Source organism: Aptenodytes forsteri, unplaced genomic scaffold (genome assembly GCF_000699145.1).
Source record: "Aptenodytes forsteri isolate BGI_AS27 unplaced genomic scaffold, ASM69914v1 Scaffold404, whole genome shotgun sequence".
Taxonomy (NCBI): Eukaryota; Metazoa; Chordata; class Aves; order Sphenisciformes; family Spheniscidae; genus Aptenodytes; species Aptenodytes forsteri.
Window position 1 is genome coordinate 3,669,832 of NW_008795629.1, and position 26,363 is coordinate 3,696,194.

Sequence of the window (26,363 nt, forward strand, 5' to 3'; positions counted from 1 at the left end):
CCAAGGCTGGAGCTGATCACAAGCACAGAACAGCACGCTGAGACTGCCGCACTGATATCTGCTCCCCTCGTTCTTCAAAATGTTGCAGCCAAAATCATCTAGCCAAGATGGGTAAACAAAAGTGTGTGTCAGGTCAGCCAGCAAAATCTTTCAAGGCAATGGCTCCACACCCATCATGAGAAAGAAGATAAAACCTACTTTGGCTCTCCTTTACTATATATTTAGTATTTGCAAGAGAAAAATCAGATGAATGCTTAAAGCTTGGGATGATGCACGCCATCTTCAAGCTATTCTTGAGCGAAACGTTTAATGTTTCATGTGGTTTGGAAATGGCTTAAATTCCCTGCTGAATTTTTCATGCCTGCACACAATTTAGCCTTTATCAAAAAAAGCCCCTTCAATTATGTTCTCTCTGCAGAAAATGCAGAAATTCTTCAGAAGGATTCTAGCTGCTTTCCCCCCCCCCCTTTTTTTGTTTGTTGTTTTTCAGCTTGCTAGGGTCTGCATAAAATATCCTTACTTGGATATGCCCACTGAAGTTATCTGGACTTCGCCACTTGTGCTACTCATAGAAAATCAACTCCACCTTCTTTCCCTCTCTCTCTCCATGCCTTTATTTTAATTGAGGGGAATGGGAACAGAGCAGAGCCCTGGGGAGGGGCTAAAAGGTTGCAAACTTTTGGACGGACCCTGCTTTTTACCCTGATACACAATAGGGAGCTGTAAATCTGCAGCAGCGGGGCTGCCGTGGAGCAAACCCGGCCGGTGGGCAGCCTTTGGGCAATAAAGCCTGCAGAAGGCACGCCGCTCCCAGTGCAGGAGATGCGGCAGGAAAACGGGCGCAATTAGAGCACTGCAATGTGTCAGCTATTCTTGGAGGCAGAACAGCCCCTCAGGAGCTATTGCAGGAGAGCGAAGAGAGGACAGCCCTCGGACCACTCTAACCCACGTCACAGACATCCCCAGGAACATGAGGCCATCCTCCCATGTTCTGTCCTGCCACGCAGCTCAAGCTAAAGACACCGCCTCTCTGTTGCTTTTGTTCTCTGAACACCTTCATTTTGCTGAGTACACATCCCCTAAGGTTCCAGAAATATTAACATAAGCCACACACAAATATTATTTTAAAGAAGTGATTCCCATAGTTCTCCTATTTTTGGAGATGCATCTTAAAAAAAAGCTTCCCTAATACACTGGAAAAGGACCCATATTATCTCTTCTAAAAGGAATCCAACTTCTAGGCTTCTAAACTCATTGGTAAGCAGTTCAGACTTCCTTTTATACTGTAAGATTTCCTTCCCATAAGACGCAAGACATATTGCCTCAAGGGAAAAGCAGCTTTATGAAGAGGAAGCTACATGTGCCAGAATTGTTCTCTTCCATTATTTGCAACATCCTTTCTCCCTCCCATTGTTTTAATAGATTTGGTCACCAGAAGAACCTGCAGCGAAAATGCCGATTCCCTCAGCAGAGCATCTACCTGCCAAGAGCCCCAAACGACGTCTGCTCTTCTGCAGAGCCTTCTTGATGTCCAGAAAACGTTTTCTGTGCATGCCTCACATGCAGTTCTGACAGAAACATGACTTTGCTGATAGACTTACTTTCTGCTGTTCCTACCAGAACAATGCTTGAGGAATGGATGGCTCACCAGTAATCTCCCACCTACATACGTTTTTGTAGAACTTCATTGAATAGAAGGATGAAGAAGGAAAAAGAGAGAGAAAACACATTCGTGGTGACCAGTGTTACAGGGAGGAGGAAAAAAAAAAATCTGGTGTCTGATCCAGAGTAACGTTCCCCTCGTGCATGCACTTGCTTGCGTGTAGCACAGACTCAGTTACACGCTTAAGTTCAAGTGCATGCCTAAATGTTATGTCCCATGGGGCTTCAGAAAGCATGTATCAAATTAGGCATTTGTTGAAATGCTTTGCTAAGCAAAAGGATCAGTTTATGTACTTTCCCCAAAGATTCTGCTGAAATGAGGCTGAATGGTTGCACTGGTACATCCCAGGAGATCCCCAATTCTTCCCTGAAGCATTCATTTGCTAGGATTTCACTCTTGCACATTCAGCTTTGGGGAATCAGTATGGGAAACTGGGACCAGGGAATTTGCAGCATTGGAAATGACAGTATTACCAGGGGTAGCTAATGTAACCAAAAATTCTTCCCACTGATCCAGATCACATACTCCACCAGGGCCACTGACGTCTCTTCAATTTCTTTTAAAACCTCCTCTAAGGGGTACAATCTCCCCAAATCCAAGCAGAGGGAAATCCAGGGTTCCCCTAAATCAGAAACTACTTGATTTGGGACAAAAGGAATCTGCTGCCAGGAGGACTGAATGGAGTTGTTAAAAATAAGCAAATATTCCCAGAGTTTCTGCACTCCTCTCCCTGAAGTGAAATGATCAAGAGGATTAATTTTAGAGTATGCACAGCTTTAATGTGAAAAAAACCCAAGTTGCATCTTAGCTTTTAAGCAAAGACCAGATGGAAAGTCTATCATTAGAAATGCCAAAGGGAGAATACACTCAAAGTTCGCTCCAGGATGGAAAGGTCATTTCTAGTCATCCTTGTTTTAAATGTTCTCAGAAGCACTCAAGCTTTTTTGTAATAAGATGGTTTTCTTTCAGTTTATCAACTTGATTCCCCCAAAATAAAATAAAAAACCTCCAAAACAAAACAAAAATCACCAAACAATACAAGACAGAAACTTTAAAGGCAGGCGCCAGCTCTCTTTTTTCCTCTCCAGAGCAAAAGAGTCATTAAATTTTTAATGAATTATTGTTTAGATGACAAGAAATGCCACAAAGATGATCTGTTGATTCCACCCAGGGGTGTTTACTTAGAGCTTCATGGGGAGATTTATGAGACAAGAGGCAGCAGACAACGTGTCAATGAAGTCTGAGAAGCAACGCTTTGCTTATCAGGTACTGATGGCAATGAAGAACATGTCAAGCTGATGAGAAATGGATCAGGTTTCACCACTGTGTTCAAAGCAACGTACCAAACCCCCAGCGAAGACCATATGCCAGCTGACCGATACAGATCCACCAGCCCGTTTGCATCATAACTACCATGCTACTGGTCGTAAGATCTGAGAAGCTCAGTAAGGACCTCCTTAGGGCTAAAGATGCCTTCTTAACTCCAGTAGCTCATATATGATGGCTAGGAGGCAGCAAAATTGTGATCGGTGATTTTCACTGGAGTTATTAGGGTGACCTGAGGATAACGCAGTGCTTACAGTTTTACTCCACTTGCTAACTCACATGAGAGCTACAAACACTCAGCCTCAACTGAGATTTCACCAGCCCCTAGTCTCCACGTGCCAGCTAACTGTGAAACAAACTCCCTCCCCATTAAGGCAAGCCCGCAGCTGAAGTACAGTATGTGAATAAGCCCACTGGGACACAGCTTCCAAGCCCTAACAGGACAGTATTTAATCAAAGACAGAAAACTCCATTCTCTTATTTTCCAACAAATATGAAAAAAGCATATAGATATAATGATATAAAATTGGCATTTTCACAGTAAACACATCTGTGTCCTGGTGCAGATTATTTCAAATAAGAACTGGAGCTACTGGCTAAAGCTGAAAGTGTTTTTTTCCTTGAAGGCTGTGCCTTTTCTCAGCTCAACTGGGCCAGCCCTGACAAGAAGGATCTGGCTTCAGGTCTTCCTTGTGCATAAATAACAAACGTATTTGCAAGGTCCAGACAGCTGCATTTATGTAAATCCACTCAGAGGAGCCATCGCTGACCTAACTTAGCAGCAACTGGGCTGCGCAAGTGTCAGAGGGAAACGTGACCTGCGGTACTGCTGAATGAGGGACAACCAGACAAAACCAAGATTTCATTCTCAAATGGCATGCTAAAACGTTGGGATCAGCAAACAAATGCTTTGTTATTTCTTGGCCACTTGCAAATGGTGATTATTCCATATGAAACAATTAACAAACAAGGACAGAATCCTCCGAGCTCTCTTTAGAAATCTCCTTTTCAAAACACACCCTCATTTTAATCATTTACCGTTTGCAATAAAGAAGGAAAAACAAGAAGGTAAGAAATCTGAGACAATCAAACCTTCCCTAGTCCCCACAAATAGACATTCACTGCCTTCCAATAGACTTGACTAATCATTTTTCTAAGTAGCCAAAAGATTTCGCAATTAAATGCTTACAGAAATAAGATGCATCTTCCTGCTCCTTCTGATGCCTCCTGGCATCTCTCATAAAGAGCTTTCATTACTCTGGGCATGACAGAGCCAGAACTGCTACAAGAGAAAGCTCCAATTTCAGCTCCATCCCAGTCACCGGCTGAATGCCCAGAACCTTCATCACTGCTCTTGGATCACGGGAAAGAAAATAAACAAGAAAAGGGGAGTTTGAGTCCTAAGATCAGAACCACATTTGCTGGACAGGTTTGTTAGAAAAAACAGTCTCTGGACTTTGTGTAAACTAAGCATATTTGGTTAGGTACTAGGAGATCAAATAGATAGGGAGCCTCACAACTGCCTTCCTGCAGCCTCACGTTTGTGGTGGCAACTGCACTTTCCACCCATGAAATGTGACCTTTAGGCCCTGACATTTAGGCCTAGATTTTCCAACTTGTGTTACCTCCGCCTCCAGTTTCACAGGTGGAATTCATAGCACTTTAACGTTTAAATAGTTGGCGGTGTCCATCAAACATGAGCCCGTGTCTTACCCAACAGGTTCTTAAAATGGAATATTCCCACTCTGGAGACCCATGCCATGCTGGATGGTCAACTTACACGAGGTATTGGATGTGCCGTATCTCTTGGGAAAATCAACATGTCAAGCAAAAGCTCATCTCTCAAAATAGTTACCCTACTACCTTATTTCTCTTTTATTTGTTTCCCTACCGCAGTTACACAACACATTCTCGCTGGGGCAAAAGGAATCATTAGCAAGAACACTTTTGGACACATACAAACAGGCAGCGCTAAACGTGCACCAGAAACACAAAGATTAATAGTCTTTCCACGTGAGAAGGCATAACAAGGCCAATGGATCCCCCATTCGCTTGTCTCAGTAGTATCTCAGGAAAGCACCATACACTCAGAGTGGAAACGTGGTGGTTCAGCAATTATTTGTTTAAAAAGTCCAACTGCGATTGTAGGGAAAGAGCTCAGCTGTGATCACGCATCATATCTCTTGTCTTGGATTAGCTGCTAAGTTTGAATATTTTCTCTCCGGCCAACAAGAACAATTTACTGGCATGCAGAAATGTTTTAAATACCAAGAGTTTTCAGGCTCAGCCAAACCAATTGTTCCTGCAGCTCTCTAAAAGACTCTTGTCCCTAATGAGGGAAGTGAACAACTGAACGAAGCCTAGAGATCTGGCAGCTGGAGATCCACCAGCCTGAACCCCTCCTACTGCCACAAGGTCATTTCTCCCTCTTGAGGGCATTATGTCCCGTTTTTACACACACAGGCTGAGCGCCTGATGCGCCAAGAGAAGTCGGTCAAGTATTCTCATGTTACAAACCCAACTGCCTTCTCTGCTGTAGAGAAGGATTACAGGCTCACACTCCGCAGGACCACTGTTGGCAGGGACGGGTTAACAAGGAGAATGGAATTATGAATTTAATCCAAATCTAAGACACTGAATGGACTAAGCAGAAGATGAGGAATATACTGCAGCTCTTCATACATTACCCGTTACGACTGTGTGGTCTCACATCCACGCTGATATCGGAGGAGATGCAGGCCAGCTGTGATTTTACCCAGCTCTCACTTCTTTCATGTGTTGCCTCTTGTCTTTATAAATTCATTTTTATGTAAGACATCTGTGTCAGACCTGAGCTCCCAATGCAATTTTCCTTCTATACTTGCAGAATTAATTCAGTCAGCCAGGTCCTACTTCTCCTTGGTGCCATACAAAGAATTACAAATGGCTCTATTTGTGCCCAGTCGGTACAAAAAGCGATGTCAAAAGCGTAATGAGAAGGAGGAAAGGACCCAATTACAAAAGCAAGATCTGTGAGAGAATCTTGGTGCCAGGACAGTGAGGGGTGGCAATTAGGAACATCTCATCTATCTGTCAGTTGGGGTCATTCGATGAGTATGTTACCAAGAGGAAAGGTGGCACCTTGAAACATCAGTTACAACTTTCCAGACCCAAACTGTGCTTCAGCCTCCTCTGCCCCCTGTGCCTTCATCTCTAACATGACAGGAAGGTAAGCTTGAGCAACAGGAATTCAGTTTTCAAGAAGGAGCCTAATTTACTGCAGTTTAACAACCAATTAATGGTTTTGCAGAAGTCATGCACTCCGCCCGGGGGGCTGCCTGGCTGCATTGAGGAAGTGCATGGTGTTGACTTCCCAAACTGAGTCACTGTTGTAAGCCCTGGGGCGGTATTTATAGAGTTGGGGGAAAATTTCCAGGAAACATCGCTTACTGGCACTCACAAAAATAGCAAGGAAACTCTTCAATTACTAAACTTTTAAGGAAGAAAGTCTGTCTTCTTTATGACAAGACAGCAAAGCAGCACAGCCTTCTATGACTTGCTTGGAAGCAGTTACAATTAATATTGTTCCTTATCTCACTTTTCCCTGACAGTAGTAGATGTTGCTCCTAAGCTATTAATTCTGTACAGCTGCAAGGTTGTTTTTTTCCTCCTCTGTCTTCTACTGATTATTTCCAGGATAAGATGCTGAAATCAGCCTTGTCTCTGAAAACTTTAGCAATTCTCTCCTGGAACATGTCTGCAATACCATCCATAGGTTCAACCCAAGCCCATGCATGCAAAGACTCGAGCGAACCCAGGTACCAACAACAGATCAACCACGGCAGCCCAGAGGTCAGCCTGAACCCTTTATCCAGCTGTCCAGGATCCCAGTTTGGGGGAATGGTTGCAGCCTTCATTAAACCACACGAATCTGCAGGTAAACCTGTTACTGGAAGTCAAGCTATCCCATGCAGAGGTGAGCTGATCCCTCTGCACAACCTAGACATGCCGTGGGATCACAGAGCAGACAAAAGCAGAGGAAGGGCACAGATTAGTAGCTGGATCAGTCACCTAAAAGTGTCTGTTCCCCTCCACATATGCAACAGTTTCCCTATGTCTCCTCAGAACCAGGGACTAAGCCAGGCTTTCAGAAACATTTTGTCCCCGCAATAGTTTTAAGGATGCAACTGCAAATCTGGGGGAGGCTCAACCATCTTAGAGCATGCGTCTTTCCATTAAATGCACATGGATTTATGCTCTTGCTTAGCGTGGGGTGGGCAGACTACCCCAGACATAGTCCCCTTCCCCTAAGCAGCCAGCATACCCCATCGGGAAGGATGTAGACTAGTTGACCACAGAAGTGCAAGTTCTGGAATAAAAAAATCTTTTAAAAGCACAAGATAAGAGCACACAAGCGTGTCCCCATCCTGCACACAAAGTGCAAATGCCTAATTTTATTACTATGACTTCCAGACTGTCCCCACCACCGCCCTCCCCTCTGAGCCCTGGGGCCAACGTTGGCCAAATGGCCTTTGCGTAGGCCTCAAAGATGTTCCCCTACATGTCTTACACAAACCAGTAGCTTGGAAGAGGACAGAAAACCAGGGTAATGAGGGAAAGGCTGCTGGCATGAATTTGACCAGTACCTGCCCCATTTGACCTCTCAGCTGGGCTGTCCCAGCACGGCTGCTGGGAGGGCACATAGGGTCCAGCTCTCTGCCAAGCTGTCAATCAGCATGGCACAGTCCATGACACTCATGGGACGTGACACCCCGTGCAATGCAACAGAGACCCAACGAGTTTGTTTTGTACATGCCACCGCGGCATCGGCAGATACAGCAACGTGCTTTGGCTAGTACTGACATGGGAAGCATTCAAAGCACTTGCGCAGAGATAAGAGGCTCCCCTCATCTCCTGCCTGAGACACGCTGACCCCCCCCTCCCTCCCTTCTCCCTGGCATTGTTAAAGATAATACAAAAATCTGCCACTTATTTTTTAAAATGTCTCTGTTTCAGAGGGGGGTTTTCCCCCCTGTTTTTCTGAGGCCAATTAAAAATAAAAGTTTACCGGGAAGATGACAAGAAAAAAAAAGTGTCTGATATCATTGGATCCAGCCTATAAGGATCTCACACATAAAAGAATTATGTCCCTGAGCACTTTCCAACAGACTTTCAGAAAATTTCATCTTTCTACTTCCCTGGCTGGATAGTCTGTTTGAGTAATTTTCTCTTTCTCCTGGGGCTGGTTGCTAAGAGACGCACTATTACTTCTCCCTCTCTTATGACCCGATTACTGTGATCAGCAAAGACAGCGTGCAGACAACAGCCTGACACAGCTCATACAAGAACATTGGGCTCGTTACAAAATGATGGACTGTATTAACACTCCGCAGCCCCTTTGCTCGCCATGGCCTTTGCAGAGTCTTCTGGCACAACTGGGGGCTTTTACTTCCCCGGCTTCTGAAGTGCGTGTTCAAACATTTTAAATCGCAGGACTGGGAAGGGAGAAGAATGGACTTTTACCTCCTGTGTTTCACTGCCTGTCAGCCGGAGCGGTGTTAATGGATCCTCGTTGAGAAACCCCCCTTTCCTTACCCTTCCCGAGAAGTGGCCCAGGAACTATGATTATCCCTTTTCACTCTCCTGCAAAAGACTTTGCAAATATATAACGCGCAGCAGGTTAGCACATTCCCTTGAAGAGTTCGACGGCACATTATAAAGCTGATCTTGACACTTCAGGGGCCGAGAGATAACCTGGTCCTGCAAAGAGCTGAGCTGGATTGCTCTGGATGAGGACAGCAGCTGGAAACACACCCAACTGTAAGTGCCCGGTGGTCCCAATAAGCCATCGGGACGCTCAACGTACTCCCAGTACGTGCTGAAACAGCCACAGCCTGGCACCGTGTCCTTTGCAGAAGAGCCCTAGGTGATGGGGCCAGTGGGGGAGATGGGAAACTTGGAGCTCAGATTGTGAGCTTGCGCTGAGGGGCACATGGGGCAAAAAGTTAAGGAAAATTGATTTTGTTGATGTTGTTACCAAAGAACAGTTCTGCTGCCAGCTGATATGGCTCAGGATGGGGTCACCAACCTCAGAGGCCATCAGTCTCCACTTAGTAAGAATTTAACCCTCATCACATTCACTTTTTATAACAAAATTCAAACTTCTATAATTTGTTATATTAAACCTACTTTTGAAAGATTGTGTTTACTAGTACTGTTTTAGTACTCTTTTCCTACTCTTGAGGGCCCCCCCTCTCCTTCCACCAGCTTGCTCAGGGGCAGCTCCCGTGGCAGGACCCCTGGGCAGACCCTCACACCACAGGTGCCAATACTGTACAAAGCCCAATGCCGTTGCAGAATATCTAGAAAAGCCAGTTGCTAAATCCTTCTAAATGCATCTTGTAACAGAGGTGGCCCAGATGCACAGGTCCCTCCTCTTACAATTATTCCTCACCTCCACGGCATTTCCCATAAACTCAGTGCTTGGCAAAACAAATGCAGTTCTCATGTCAGTATGATTTCTACCAACCAGCCCTTCACGCCAGGCTTTGCATTATGGCTTGGTCATTTCTAGACTAAACCAAAACCTCTCCTTAGTCATTGTCATCACAGGAATTAAGAGTTGGAAAAGACCTGTGAGTCTTTTGCACTTCACAGCTCCTCAAATAGTTTGGGTAAATCCCCAATCAAGCTCCTAGAGCATGCTTGCACGTTCTTCTGTGGCTACAACTTTCCAGTGTGCATACTAGTTAAAGAAGACAACAGAAGGGGAATTTCTAGATAGTGATGTCTGCTTATTAGGAACTAGACCAGATCCCTGCTTCCCCCCCTTCTGCATAACCACCCTCCCCAGGGCAGCCAGAGCTGTAGGACTCTCAGTCCTGCTCATGGACCCTCAGCTCTTGCGCCCAGTCCATCTCAACATGCTTTGCTTAGCAACAAGCATTTCGGGCCTCGTATATCTAGTCCAAATTGTAATTGTGTAGTGTTCGCTGCCAGAAATGCCTGCTCTTTGGCCACAAGTACAGCTTCTGTGGCTTCAAGAGTTGCTCATTCATTCTTCTAACCTTTTATTAGACCAACCTGTAATATAATCCAATAGACATTCATTGGTTGCTCTGACTTAGCAGTACTCTGTCTGGCAGAGCAAAAAAGCTTTAGGCAGAGGAAAGGAAAAATATATAATCCTTTATTATAACAGTTAGTTTTCAGGGCACATAAGAGCTGCATTGTGTGAACAAGGGCAAAAAAATAAAAAATATTACTCGACTGTTAACTGTCATATAACAATTGTTATTATTTAACAGACTAGCATCTGGAGGATGTTAAAATTTCAGCTTATAATAAAAGGGACAAGTGCTGCCTGCTTGAATTCAAGCTATTTCTGCATTAACATTGCACTCTCGCTTTGATTGGGCACCACAGCCCTTTAAAACTATACAGAGGACAAACGTTATCTTTTTAAAAGTAGGTTTGATATAGTCAATGACAGATGTTTGCAATTCGAGTTATAAAAAGATGGCTTCTTTCCATTCCAGTGTATGTCAGAACTGTCTTTTTTTCTCTTTTTCCCTTCCCTTTTTTGCCCTTTTTCTTTATTCTACCCAAACTATTGTGGTTCACAGAACAGGCCACTGCAAAGCTGAATCACTATTCAATGTTTGAAATAATGAAGTGGAAAAAATTAAATATAGTATCTTGGAAGAGCAGACAGACAGAAAAGAAAATGAGAAAAAAATAGGCATGGCAGAAAAAATTAAAAATCTACCTGCTGAAAAGCGTAATGTTTGCTTTACGATACCAAATAACAGAGAAAATACGAGCTCACTCACCAGAATTAAGAACAAGGCTAGGCACTACTTCAAGTACTTTCCAAATAAGAGGCAATGTGTTCCAGAGCCTGTGAAAGTTTAATATTTGTAATTCTAACAAAACACAGTCAGAATTGTTAATAAAACCTGGTGGCTTGACTTGACATTTTGCGAACTACAGATAAGTATAGTGGTTCAATAATAGTTTTTATGCACCTGTTTTATCTTGCATTTTTCCCGGTGCCATTATCTGAGGTGGTATTTCAAAAAAGAAAATGTTCATCCTGAGAGCGAAGCCAAGAGCACAGACCAACATATTTGTCTCTAACAAAAAAAGCAGATGCAGACACTATTATCCAGCCCAAGCAGTAACAACTTCTGGGAAGACTGCAATCAAAACAGTAGGACCCACCCACCCAGCCGGTTAATTTGCACCGGTGAGAATCACAAGTCCTGATACCGGTTCACCATGCTGTGGACAACTGCGCAAAACTCCATGCCTCCATAACTCATAAGCTATCGAGTAGAGGGATGCTGCCTGGGCACAAAGGCACCAGCTCGGTCTCACGCCTCTTCAACACAGCTCGGCTTGCTTGGGGCAATTTAAATCTGCTATTATACAAATGAGAACCACCACTTGTTTCCAACTGGTTTCACTTGGTTCTTAACTAACGGGGGAGAGGATGTCATTAGAGAGAAATCAATGGAGACTTCCGAAAGGCTGCTCCGAACTGGTTTGCAGCTATCCCTTAATGAGGGACCCCCGCCTTCCCGCTTGTTCTGAGGGGTCTGGGGGCTATGTTTGTGCTTTAAATGCTCTTGCGTAGAAGGTAGCAAAGCCACCACAAAGAGGCCTGGAGCTTCAAGTTCATTTTCACTGGCTGTATTTTGTAAGAGCCTGTGGATGATGCAGTCCTGACACTAATGAATAAAGTATTATTTCATCTGCTCCATTTCGTTCAGCACAAAAAACACTTGGAAGAATGAGAGCAAGGATTAAGAAGGGCTTTAAAAGTTTTTAATACTCAATTTAAAAACACTTTCTCAAAAAAAAAAAAAAAGCACCAACATGGGGGCTGTGCTCAGGCACAGTCAGGATGATTTGCAACAGTAAGGTTACCTCTTTATTTCCACAACATTTTTCATCTCTGCGAGCTCAATCCCAAGAGCACGATGGGACCAGGAAAGGGTTAGAGCACTTCTCAGCCTATTTTATTTGTCCCATCACTGGGACACTGCCTCCCCCCCAGAGCATCAATGACTTTTTCAGCTGGTGGCAGAGCTGAGGAGCAAGGCAGGAGGCAGAGACCAGCAGATCCCACTGGAAAAACTCTGGTACTCACGGGACTCAACTGAGCATCAAAACGACCGAGTAACAACGTATTCCCATGCCTCATCTGGGCAGCAGCAACAGTCCACGTGCGTAACTCACAACATGTGCAAGACAGTGAGCCTCTGCTTCCACTGTGATGAAAGACTAAATTACATTATCTCATGTTAGTGTTGGACGAGGCACACACAAGCCACCACCGGAGCACGGCTTAGACACAGCTCGCTGCGCCCCAGCCTCCGTCCGATGACAAGCACAGCACTGCAGAAGCTCACGAGAAGCACCATGGAGCAGGTATGCCACCTCTCAACCAACACAGTCCTCCCACTAGCGAGGACTCCTTTTGCTATGGTGCAGACCCAGCACAGACAACCAGAAAAAAACCACAAAACCTGCAGTACTCCCAAGTCAGCCTGAATTTATTCTTTCAGGGCTCTCATCCAAGTAATGAATAGACTCTGGACCTGGTTAGCTTCTATGAACTATCATAGATTGCAGAGCAGGGAACAGCACAGCTAAAACACAGAGTGTCTAGTCCAATAAATCCATACCCAAACTTCAAAAATTAGACAGAGCTACTGATGGCAGCTGCTGTAAACAAAACCCACTAGGTATAACTGCCTATAAAAAAAAACGCCAAACAGCCTGATAGTTCATGCTCCCAGTCCCCTACAGACACAGCAGAATATAATTGGCCAGTGCTCAAGAGCCTCCACATGCACGAAGAGGAGGAGGGCAGGGAGGGCCAAGCCCTGGGAAACCTGGATCAGCCAGGTTCAAGCATACACACTGGTGTCAACCACGTAACCTCACTCTGGAGCTGGCGCTGCTGTTGTGCCTTGTCTCGTGAGTCACTGCCCTGTCCTCCAACCAAGGTAAATGGAAGGAGATAGTTTTTAAAAAAAAAAAAAAAAGTAATTAAAACCTTGAAGACCTTCACGTGAGTCGTCTTGTTCACCATATCTGAAAGTCACCCCCAAGAAAAGGAAGGAGAAGGGAAGAGCTTGCTTGATTCTCATCCCTTCATTTAGTTTCCATTACTAAATCCATATTAACTGTTTCTGCAGGTATTATATTCACCAAGGGTGGCAATTACAAGGAAAAGACATCAGCACTAATAAATACTGAATTTACAAGGGCCCAGCAGCATAAACTAAAGTGGCTAATGTTGCAAAGTGTGTCCTCAATGCCTGAGAGGGTGACAGAGAAGCACGTGCAAGCGCTGTGCAGCCCTGTAAACCAAGCAACTGTCCTGGGACGGATGCTGTCTGCACATCCCTTTCTGGCCAGGGTTGGCACTGTGGTATCTCGGTCTGTCTCAGGCAGCTTGAGAAACACACATGGTTGGATTCATATGAATGAAAGTCATTGCAAGAATATGAGGAACTTGGTTTCTTGGGAGTGGAGACAGTCATCTTTGCAGGAACAGGAGACCCCCTGGGTGCCAAGCAATGATCTGGCACTTCCCAGTAGGCAAGGATGGACTCGTTCCCTTCCCTGCCACCATCAAATCACCCTTTGAGTGACCATACATGGTGGCAGAGGAGGTGTATTTGACCCGCAGGAGCTGTGGCAGCACTCGTGAATGCTGGACTGGGGAGCACAACCCTGCAACCTGGCCCGGCTTCATCAGCAGTGTTGTTTCTCCTGGACTTGCACTGCTCATGTCTGTGAGGTTTGATTTGGAGGGAGAGGGGAAGGCAAGGGGAAAAGAGCTTTTGCGGTTATGAAAACAAGCTTGAAACTAAAAGGATCCAAACTGAAAGGCAAATCACACCACAAAGCCTGCCACGCACTGCGTTCAAGCCAACCGATGGCCTGAAGAGCCCCGACTCAGGTTTTTCCAAGCGCCTCAGCCTGACAACAGGTTTTTACATGTTTTTGAAGCCCCTGATTTTGGCCTCGCAACCCCTGCTGCCGTCCCAGCACACCCCGACTGCCCCACCACAGCAGCACTCATTTCGGAGCAGCTGCCAGCTCTCTTCCCTGTGCCACGGAGCGTGCAAACTCGCACCAGCGCCGCCGCCACCAGGCCCATGGCAGCATGCACATGTTGGTGATCAACCATCACCAACCTCGCTCCGCGCCAGACGCCTCCTTCGTCTGCCCTGGAGGATGAGGCCTTGTTCTTTGGGACTAGTGAAAAGAGGAGAAAAGGAATTTACTTCATCTGCAAGCTATAAATCCTCCCCATCTTCCTGAGCCCAGCACAGACAGGAACAGCTGTGTGGCAGCGTTTCCCCAAGGCCCCAGCTCTGTTGATGATGCTGAAACACCAATTTAAGTGTAAAAGCTGGAAAGCAGGAGAGAAATAAGCAGCAGGGAAAGGAGGGAGGGCAACCATAGAATCACAGAATGGTTTGGGTTGGAAGGGACCTTGATCTAGTCAAAGATCATCTAGTCCAACCCTCCTGCCGTGGGCAGGGACAACTCTCAAAGCCTCATCCAACCTGACCTTGAACACTTCCGATGATAGGGCATCCAATGCTTTTAAAGGAAACAAAATTAATACTGTCTCCTTGGAAGAAGGCATTATTTTGCTTAAGAGATTTTTTTGCTCAGTGAGTACAGAGGATAAGACCCGCTATGCATGCTGTTGGACGGGGTCTGCTAAGGAACAGAGGGAAGAGGCAGGTAGCACCAAACATGTGTGAGCACAGAGAAAGGAGCCAAATACAAGAGGTGGACTGTCAGGACCCATGACTGGATGATGCCTCATCCATCTCGGGACCCATCTTCTCCCAACATGCAGAAGATGCTTTCCAACTGCAAACGCATCCAGCTGCATCTATGGACCACCCTTGGCCCTGGTGCCACTCTTTTAGAGCCACTGCTTGAATGTCTGGACATCTAATTTTGATTTCCAGCCTAACTCATTAACAGCTACACTTCCTCCCCATGCACACTTGTTTATCTTGTAGAAAATCATCTTCCCCAAGCTCAAACAGCTCTCCTCCCTCCGTGGGGTAAATAGAGCTGTGTAAGACGTCAGGCACCTGTATGTCCCAGGCACCGTGGTGCTCACGCCTCCCAGGATCAGGCAAGGTTAATCCCCCGCAAACTGTCACAGCGGGGAACACTAGCACTAAATCCTCCAGAAACCCAGCCCAGACCACCGCAGGTGGAAGTCTGGTCCGGTGTTTGTAGGACCTATAAAAACACAGCTGTGCTTGCCTCTCCAGCCAGCTGCACAGCAGAGACCCGTGCAGGACATTAATCAGAGCTGTGGTCTTATTTATTATTATTATTATTATTACTGCTACTACTACTGCAGTCATACTTGGGGGCCCCCAAACGGATCCCTGTGACAACAAGACATGGTCTCTGCTTTGATGAGTTGACAAATCTAGTTTGAAACAAGTTGCAGTGAGTCAGCGTGGCACATAGCGAGGAGGGGAGCTGGCAGCGCTGGGAAAATTGCTCACTTAGCTGGTCTAAACCACGCATACTTTGAGTGCTCCGGTCACATTAAAATGCTGCTGGTTTATAAACCGCTGGCTGTTGCGATTTCACTTTTTTCCCATCATTTAACCATTTCTAACTTGTTTTAAAGTTCTGTTGAGTAGCTTTTAATCTGGCTGATTTTTGTGCAGGTGTTGGGGAAAAAAATAAATAAAATCAAAGTCAAGGTGAGACCAAGGAAATGTCTTGGTGGGAGGGAGAGGGGGGGTACAGTCATTCCCCCGCCATGCGGACAGCGCCTGCTCCACAGCCTGTCACTCCAGTGTCTTTCCATTCCGCTTTCAATGCGTTCAAGAAATAAAACCACAAATGTATCAGCCAGGCAGACCCGCTATGTGCGAGCAACATAACTACAAAATAATAATAAAGAAATGTGAGGCCAGAGGATGCATTTTCCTGAATGTTAAAAGCAACAAGCTGAAGAAATTACCAGGAACAGAATTTGCCTGTCTCCCAGAGAGATTCCCGATACCATCCTTGGAGCCTCTGGTAGCAGGGAACCAACTCCAGCGACATAGCTGAGGCAGGCAAGGCTGTGCCAGGCTGTGATGTGCACGGCCGCTTTCTGCCCCATCGCAGCCCTGGGAGAGCCGTTCCCTGGAGCGGCGCCGCTGCTCGCTCTCATCTCCTGCAGAAGGATGCTGCGCGGCATGCCACACATGGGCAGAAAGCCCATGTGCCTCCAGCAAAGCACCTCCGGAGGGGCAGGAGGGATGAAAACACACTGGGGTAACAAGGGGATGCTGCAGCTCCTCCACCTATAGACTCACAGCTAACCAGATGGGAAAAACCTGTGACCAACGGAGAACTAATTTAGGCAAAACAACTCGCGGTGCCCTTTTACACAGGGAACCAGTGGGGCATGAAGCCATCTCCCAGGCTGAATTATTGCTGCAAAAACAATGGAGGTCATTGAAGAAACAATTAGGGAGCCTGGAGGAGAGAAGGGAGCCATAGAAAGTGAATGAAGCATGTTGGGCTAAATATTTTCTCGCTGTCCCCCCTTGTCTGCCAGATCCCAGAAGTCTCGTGTTCTCAGGCTTATATATGGCTGGGCTAATGGCTTTGCACCGGCTGCTGACACCGACCAGCAGCGTGTCACCTTCTGAAAGTGGATTAGCTTAAGCTGCAGGCACACTGTCACATCACTAAGCCAGTCCCTGACCAGGTCTTGGCCAACCCTTAGCTCTTCCAGGCCTGTCAGGTGACGATGGGATCTCCAAAAGCCCAGCATCAGACAAGGCCAGGGATTGGCACTGAAAAAGGCCTCCTGTGAGCTCCCGATGTCTCCTGGTTTCTAACAGACCTGGCGATGCTCAACTGCTTGCGGGACTGGGTAGTCAGTGTTGCATGAGGAACGTTTGTATGCCTCGTCTCCCCTTCTCAGCCTGCAGCGTCTGCTCTGCTCTTAGGGAAAGTCTCCTTCCCCAAATGCCAAGAAACAAAGAATTTTTTAGAAGGTGATAATGTTCCTCAGTCACATATAAGCGGATCTACAATCACTAAAGCACCGACAATTAAGGCATACTGACATTTTTCACAAAAAAAAATAGTGGTTGATCAACAACAGTTTTCCTAGGAAAAACAGTGTCATTTTCCATTATTATTTTAAATTTTAAGAGAATGAGAAAAATAAGAATTTCCACTTGACTTGAAGGTGACATTTTCGTTGCACTTCAGAAATGGATTATTTTTTACTTTTTTAATTCCAAATGTCTTTCTCTTCCTCTTACTCGCTAATGTTTTGTTACTGAAGGCAACAGAACAGGTGCATATGACTTCGCTTTTCCCCTCCAACACATTTTCTTTTTTCGTTCTGAATTCTCTGAAGTTAGAGTGGCAGAGGGAAAAAAACGAAACACTCGACAGACTTTTCCAACTTTCCTACATAATGTCCTTGACTTTAGAAAATCGCTCAAGTGCGAGATTTAATATGCTGCTTTGTTTTTCTTTCTCCTTTCCATTATTCTGCAGTCTTCCTGCAAATGCATACGCTTTCAAAAGATAGAGCAGAAAAAGGAAAAAAAGATACAGATGACATTTATTTTATTGCACTCAACACAGAAGAGGGAAAAGTGGTGATGGAACAAAGTAGAGCATCAAAACCAAAAATCAAAAGCTGGTTTGGCAATTTTCTTGAATACAGCTGAGGTTTTTCTTTGGGGGGAGGATGGAGAAGAGGAGGGGGAAGATTTTTCCACCCGTTCCTAACCATAGTATATCACTGAGAATAGAAAAGTCACTACTCTGCCAAAGACAGCTACCACTCTCTCCTAAAATCCTTGGCTTCCACCTTGTTTCTGCTGCAGCAAGGCTCCATCACACACTCTCCACTGTCAGCCAGGGGCAGCCCAGGTGCTCCGCTGGCAGGTTTCTAGCTGCAAACCCCAGAGGCGCTCCCAGCCGTGTGCTCCCGCTGCCAGGAACTCCCTCCCTCCATGTGTCCGCAAGCCAGGAACCCAACTCCCACACTTGCTGCTCAACTACGTGAAGACAGGAGGACTTTTATAGCAGGAGGGAGAGGAAGGCCGACACACAGTGATTGGCAGGCGTTCGTTTTACTGACATAAGAGCTCCAGAGGCTATTGCAATGGTCATGTAAATATCCTCAGAATTATATCATTAAATTATTTCATATTCAAGAGTGTCCCATAGTAGAGGGAAAAGAAGGTAAAACTGAAGCAAACCAGCAGGCTGGAGAGGAAGCACTGCTAGACCCGTTCTGCCAAACTTATGCCCTACCACCCCAATTATACCCATACTCCCACAGCTCAGTCCCACATTTGTAAAGGATTCCCATTGGGCTGTGATGAAAGAACCAATACTGAAAAGGGTTGTTTAAGCCCCAGCTCCTTGGATATACCAGCAGAGACAAAACAAGCAAAACCCCTTGAAGAGTACCAGTCTTGGACATAGGACATCTGCTGCCAATGAAAAACAAGAAAGATCTGTCCCCAGTTAAAAACAAGAAAGATCTGTCCTCATGTCCTCCCCCAGCCCTGCACCTCTCAGGAGGGTAGCAAGCCAGAGCAAGGGTAAGAGATACCTTCGCATTCTTCTTGATTTGAATGATCTGAAACAGGGAGGCTCCCACAAACTCATCAACAAAGAGCAAGTCAAGAACAGCCCATATTAGCAGTCAGTTCCTCTGAATTAGACAGTTGTGGCTCCTTCCTAAAAAAAATAAATACTTACCATCACCTCCCGGTTGCTTGTATGGGTTGTACTTTGGCTTGGGGGCAACAACAGGCGCAAACTTCTTTGGTGTCTGCTGGGTGGACACCGAGATACTGGGAGTCCCAAAGGTGTGTGTGGTCTCCATCCTTGCAGTAACATGACCAACAGGCTCGTTGGTACTCTTGGGTGGCAGCCAGGATGGGTGGGACATGGTTCAGATCTGAGAGGAGAGGCAAAGACAATCACACGCACGTTAGGAATTTAGGCTGCGGAAATAACAGTTGCAAACCTAATGCTTTGCTGGTTTATAAAATCAAACCCACAAAACCCTTTAACATGTTTAACTTGTGCACACTTATCTTTAAACATATTGGTCCTAACGTATAGGACTTATGATACAAACTTGTCTGTCTTTCCCCAGTAGGTCAGGATTACTGATCAGCTCATTGGTGGTGCCTGCAAAAAACGTTGCTATTTTCCTCTCCAAACCAAAGCAGAGGCAGGCTGATACCCTGGAGAAGCCCATCAATCTGCCCATCCATTCAGCATAGTAGTGATATATTTGCCTTTCCCTGTTAGCTTTTTGTGAGTACGTTAACGTACAACAGTGCAGGTGCTCTGGGGACAACTGTAGTCACAGATAGGCAGACACACTTCCAAAATACACCTTTAGCACTTTTTCACATGTCATTTAGGACCCCACATCCCAGCAACTTTCATTCAAACTTTTAAGAAAAAGGATTTCAAAAGTAGCTAATCATTCTTGATGCCTCCATTTCTGAATGCCCAGCTTAAGATATTTTAAAAGCATGTCAATTTTGAAAAAATGCCAGAATCCCACAACCACTGACAACCAGGTTCCTTTTAGACATCTCGACTTGTGTAACAGAAAACAGAGGCAGCCCAAATCATTACTTATTTATGAAAATCTTGGCTTTGGCCTCTTAAAAGCCTACATCACTTTTGAGAACTGGACTCAGACACTGCTGAAAATGTTGCCCATAAAAAAACCTGTTCGTTGCAATGAACCAGTGCTCTTCACCACACACAAACCATACTCACTGCATAGCAGCGATGGCCCTTCAGTACCATCAGATGGTCCTACAGAGCTGGATTTGAGATGTGATGAGGAAATGAAGACCCCACACAGACAAAAGCCAATGCTAATTTTGGAGCTCTTCAGCACCCTGTCGCTTCTGCCCACGCTCTGCTTTGGTGTCAGGACTCCTCAAGGCCACCAAAACCAGCAGGCAGCTGTGACCCGATCAGGAAAGATTTGCTTTGTTCATGGAAAAGGATCAGCGCAAGAGATAGCACCAGGCCATGGGAGACATTAGCAGACTGCCATTGCAGAAAAGCACTTCCATCTGTGAAGAACAGGACAAAGCAGAGGCGCTGCTGGATTTGCAAAGAGGTGGTCTCTAACCGCAGCAGCAAGTGCAATCTGCCGGGGCTGAGACACAAGGGAGAGTTGCAACTCTGCTGAGTGTGGCAGCAAAGGGCTGTATTAGCTGGTGTGAACAGTCCTCCGAGCTCAGGGTGGGGAAGAGGAAAGGTGACAGAAGAAGGGTGGCCTCTGGCAGATGTAGACCACCTTGGAGTGAAATCATTACCGAAGTCCGCAATGCTACAGCTCTCTAACTGTTCTGACACAGGTCTGTGGTCATGCATGCGGCCATCTATTTGAATGGCTCACAAGGAGGTATTTCCAAAGCTGAGAAGTGCAGCCACATACAACTCATTGATACCATGCAGGAATGCAGCCACAGGTCCACTCTTAGCCTACCTGAGCATATTCTTGGTGCCTCACAGCTAAGACTTCCATGCACACAGGCTTCTCCGAGAAACAAACAACACTGAGCTCTTTAACCAGCCCCCAGGATTATATGGAACATTTAGGCAGAAAGAAGGTATACCTGATAGCATATTTAAGTCTACCTAGAGAAAACAAAGCAGAAATCACACTTCATTTCCCCTTTCTCCTAATTTGGGCTCACACACACTAGAAACATCAAGACTAAGCTGCTGGGACTTAGGAGCAGAGCTATTTTGCCAACTCATCCTGGCTGGCAATGCATCTGCATCCTACAAGCTTCATGGTGGAGCAAATTCAGTTGAGTCCTTTATCAAAGAAGCAAACGAAGACTCTTGAGTATAAACTAGAGAAAGTAGTCTTGTGGGTTCCTGCAAGGATAACCTTGTCCTAGCAATTTGCTGTTAGCAATGCTGAATCAGTCTGGGGGAAAGGAGCAAGGCCTCCACATGGTAGTGTGGGGACAGTACCTCCAGCCAACAGCAATGACCATTAAAACTGATGTATATATATGTGTGCTTATTCCAGCCCCCTAAGTTTACTCCAGGTAACAGGTTTCCTACTTGAGGAGTCATTTCTACTTAAAGTCCCAATGTCTGACCCAACACTAGGAGATAGACAATTTGTGGTCATCTTCCACCTCCATCGCTCCTTGTGTGGGAGAGGAACTGGCAAGTGCCAAACATCAGCCTCAACACTTGTGGCTCTTCCTCACAGTGCAGTCTGACCGCTCGGCGTGCACGCAGCAGTTTCGTGATCCCTACCACTGGAGGATGAGCCTGTTGTGCTAGACACCTGATACCAGTGAAAGGAAGCCACCGGGGCCAGCATGGAGGGACTGGCTAGAAATGACGCAGACGGGAGCATGGCAGGAGCACCCTGGAGATGGACAAGCATCCAAGGTTGAGCTGCAAGGATGCAACTTTTTCTCCCACATATGCCTGCCTTCCGACCTTACATGAACAGTGCGGAGCATCATTCTGAAAGCAAGAAGTGAAAGGCAGGTCCTCCCCACAAGGCCGGAGAGGAAACAAGCCACGACGGGTGGGGGCGGAGGGCAGGCAAACCGCGCTCCCACCGCCTGGTACTTCCCGTTACCAACACCAGCCCTGATGGACCTAGAAAACGACTGCCAGTCAAGCAGTAAGACTCACCTACACAGCTGCCTCCTTCTCCACATCCTTCAAAAATGTAAAACACAGCAATAAAACTCAGACAACTATCAAGGTTTTAAGAGCAGAAAGCAATGAGGGCACTCAGTCTTAAGAGCTAAACAGGACAACTCTGCACTCTGCAGAGTTATTATATCCAAAGACGACTATACCTCACCCATTGCTAAAAGCATCCTGGAGTTTTATTCTGACAGCTTTTCAACCCCTGGCTTGACATCTCATACAAAAGAGCGTCCCGCTGCATGAAGCACCCTTGGACCCTGGGCATTACCTCCATACTGATTCAAAACCAAAAAAAACCCAGTACTGACCAGTTTATCGTCATTCCTGTCCTGGCAGCTCCCTAGTTGTTCCTTAACCACCTCCCAGGCAACACGCCTTGGTCCCACTGAGCTGTCATGGTCTGCCAGGTTCATGGCAGGGATGGGTTGAGTGATGCACAAACCAAGAATACCTGCTTCAGTAGCCAGGTTGCACAGTGCTGAGGACGCCTGAAGACGATGTGAATCTCAATGAATGAGCTTAAAAAGCACAGTGCTCTTATGGACGGTTTGGGAGCGTGAAGACCACACTGCTGTAACTCAATTGCTGACTGTAAGCTGGCATGCAGCTCCATCTCGGCTACCCTCTAACGCATTTGTTTCAGCGGTGGTGGTATTTTCTAATTGTTTCCCCATTAGCCTTTTCTCTTCCTCTTTCTCCCCCTCTCATTTTCTGTTATGCATTTGCTGCCACTCATTTTTGCTATCTGTGCCTTGACAATGTTTTCAGCAAGTTCCCTTTTCCTCGTCTGTTCCAGGCCCAGCTCCCTAGCCTCAATTAAATTTAGCCTAACTACTTTGCGAGATCATAAAAAAGGAAAATGAATTAATCTCTTTTTAACAGCTGAAGCTAAACCTCTGGGTTTGTTGTTATTTTCCCCCCATTTTTTTCATCTGGTAAAAGGCCAAGAGCAAGGCAAAATATAAAGGAAAGTGGCTTGAAGATGGGCACAGCCCCCCATCTCTCTCTGCAGACTTGTCCACGGTGGAGCACCCTGGCTAATTCAGACAGAGCCATCAGTGCTCCCTCACCTTTCCCTGCAATATTGCCTGTTTTGCAATCAGAAGCTTCTTTGGAGCAAAACAGATGAACATTTTGTGATGTGGACAAGTAACAGTACAGGGAAACTTGGGCTTATAACCAGTCCTCTTACTCTAAACCTACTCTAAACTTACTCTTACACATGCCACCGCCTCTGTGTTGCCGTGGTTCCTGCACTTGGATGGGACCCTGCAATAGGTAAAGGCAGTGCTTTTCTGGCTAGCCAGCAAACACGACCAGCAAACGCATTTCACTTTTGTCTCAGAGGCGTTTCCTTCCAAAAAAAAGGTATTTCTGCCAGTTCTACAATAAACAGTATTGTTTTCAGAAGTTTCTAGCTAGATGCGGGGTGTGGGGATTGCAGAAGTCAGTGGCTGCAAGAAGGCTAGAGTCACCAAGAAACTCGGACAACAGAAAGAACAAGCTGTATTGGATATTGCAGGCTTGAGAGAAGTAAGGAACAGGAAAAACACAATGAAGGGAGCGTCAAGATGGACGGGTGGGGAGAACCCAAGAAGCAGGACCAGAAAAAAGATCCTGGAAGCATGCACACTGGTAGGGGATAATGCGGTAAAGTGGATCTGTTCACCTTGGCCGTCAGGGATGGAGCTGTTACAATAGCTGCATTACACATTTCTGAGGGTGAATACAGCAAGCTTCTCCTTCAAGGGTAATAGCAGATGGAGTGAGAAAAACCATTAAACCCACTCTGGTTCTCCAAAATCAAACCCCCTCCACTGAAGAACAGTGAATCTCACCAGCCTTTTACTGGACAAGCCAGCTGTTGCTGCTCCTTGTATGCCAAGTGTAATGCATTAAGGGCCTGATCCATCTGCTGCTCAAGTCAATGGCTGGACCACAGAGCTCTCACTGAAAAGTTAAACTGCAGGTTAAATCTACAGTTGCCCCCACATTTCTGCTCCACACAAATCATTCGTCAGGCATGGTTTCCCTTCAACAAGCCCCTTCCTAGCAAACCTGAATAAATCTAGCCACCTAACATTTAACACAGCCAGGCTGGAATGACCTTTGTCATCAAAGCCCATGCCCCTGGGAACCTTCCTATAGAGACAGCAACCTCTTGCTTTCCCCATCAGTGCCACATCTCCCTGTCTCTTGGCTGAAGCCTTCTGCATTTCTGCCTGCCACTCTCACACAGCCATCCTCCTTGGTCAGCAGTAAGTCAACAGCTCTGTTCGTTATCTAGCTGCTACAAGCTTTTCCCATGACTCCTTACTCACTGACCACTCTGGCAACACCCCTTTCCCAAATTCATTGCCCCACCCCAGACAAAATTCTCCTAAATCTTCCTTATGTCACTGCTTTGAAAGTCCTGTTGACCATCTTGTTGAACCCTTTTGCACTGTGCAGGGCACTGAACTCTACCCAAATATTTCTCCATGAAGCTTTTGTTGAGCTAAAAATATTTGTTAGGAAGTACATGTAGCCTCAACTGAAAGAATGCAAGTATTGGAGAATCCGCCACGGCGCCAGGTAAATTGTTTGGGCAAGCAATTAAGCACCATAACTACAGCTTCTCCTTTATGTCTGTCTTTAAGTTTATCTAGCTCCACTTTCAACCATTGGATTTTGTTACGCTCCTGTCATCTGCATGACAGACCTGCCTCTCTTCCTTACACAGATCCTTTCAGAACACAGCCAGGTCATTGGTTAAATCAACTCAAAACATTTAAATTAAGTATCAATTAAACTCACTGTAAAGAGCAGATTTCTCTTGATTCATTCATGTATATTTACTCTGAACTCTTTTCAATTTTTCAGCAACCTTTTATGAAATGGCGGATGCTAGCATAAGACCATTTTTTTAAGAATGGTAACTTAAAATGGAAGGGGTAAAGTGATGAATAATATCAAAGACAAAAACCAGACTGAAATCAGCTGTGGCTGCCCACGGTTCTGTTATCCTTCCTTCCTTGGAAGCATTAGTCATCACTTACTTTTGGAGGCAGAGGATAAGACCGGACTAACCATGATAAATAACATTAAGAGCAAAGAGTGAAATCACGCCGCATAAATAAGGAAAACAGTGCGCTCTGCTTCTATCATTAGGACAATCTTAATGCTGTAAGTTCAGAAAATTCTAACCATGAAAGAATACACCGCAGCAGAGGAACTGGAATCCACGAATCCCAAGATCAGACCGCATTATCTAAAAATGTCAGACCAGGAATATCAATAGAAGATAATACCAGGTAGTAATAAAAGCCTGACAAGGTTTTTTGTTCCTTTTTTTTCTTTTTTTTTTATGTGTGGGCATAGGTGTTTGTTTTTGCTTTTAATTACAGGATGTCATTCACCTTTGAGAAGCAAAGGTAGAACAAAGAGGGTTCCAAATCAATTTAGCCTCACATCAGATAAGCAATGGAAGGGTAGAGTACCAATTTGTCTACTCTTGAAATTGTTAGTACATTCACTTCTAAGGCAGGCTGGCTTTTCTGTGATTAGACTGTACCCAAATAAATCTTCATTTCATTTTCATATTTATAACATGGACCGAATACTCCTTGGATGTTGATGGACTTTGCCAAGACAGAAGAATTTGTCCCTGAGTTAATTAAGCTAATGCTTCATAGGGGGTAGCAACAGTGTTTAACAAAAAATGAGCAACAGTCGTCTGTGCTTCCAGACAGCCTGCTCTGTCTTCCATCCCACTCCTTCCTAAATCCACTGGCTTGATGTAGGTCCATAATGTTCTGTCTTAGTATCACTCATGCACAGTTAACCATCATTCCTAAAGCCAAGGGACTGACCAGATACAGGGAGCCAGGACCTTGTCTGCTGACAGTCGATGCAACTGGAAGCCCTACTGCGGCTTCTCTCTGATACTATCCAGGAACACGATCAAGACATCCCCTTCCCTGGATAACCCAAGTTTGTCTCCAAGGGTTTAGAAGAGCCATGTGTAGAAAGGCAGACTGCATTCTCCCCACTCTCCCCTTCTCTTCCATCCATGTAAAAGAACTCAAAGAGAAAACTTTTGACTTTACTTCACCTTCTGAGTTTTAAAGATCAGCTCTAACACTGAACTGAGGGGACATCCTTCATGATGCAAAATCATGCCACACATTGCCCCTTTCAGTTAGAGATGCAATCCACAAGACTGGATGTTTCTACTCTAAGCTTATTTATCTTCATTTTTTTGCCTGAAATTCCCAAAAGCACAAACCCAAATGCCCTGCTAAAATACAGTTCTTTGCTTTGTCCTCATCACCTCCACTCCACTAATAATCCAAAAGCAGTAATTGAGGTTGACCAGAGAGATTTGCTCTTTACAAACTCCCAAAGCTGCTTCTTTCTCTTGGCACTGTTCCCCTTCAAATGTTAAATGAATTTGTTCCTCCATTTATGGCTGATGATCTCCATCCATGAAGCTTTCCTTCTTCTTGTGGCCTCCAAAAGAGGATATAATGTCAAAATTCTGGTTTCATTAGAGGTCTTTAACCAAACATAAGAAGTGCCATAGGTACTTACAAGCTCAGCCCAAGATCTCCTGGGATGTCTTTCCCATATGGCACTACTTATCCTC

The 26,363-nt window shown here is 45.5% G+C and overlaps 1 protein-coding gene across 1 annotated transcript in view; it reads right to left on the minus strand.

Moving 5' to 3' along the window:
• Positions 1-26,363, minus strand: part of LPP (LIM domain containing preferred translocation partner in lipoma) — a 350,330-nt gene that overhangs the window by 204,611 nt on the left and 119,356 nt on the right. Inside the window, exon 7 of the mRNA XM_019472866.1 lies at positions 18,767-18,968. Coding sequence (XP_019328411.1) covers positions 18,767-18,959 — 193 coding nt within the window. The 5' untranslated portion in view covers positions 18,960-18,968. The remainder of the gene's footprint in view (positions 1-18,766; positions 18,969-26,363) is intronic.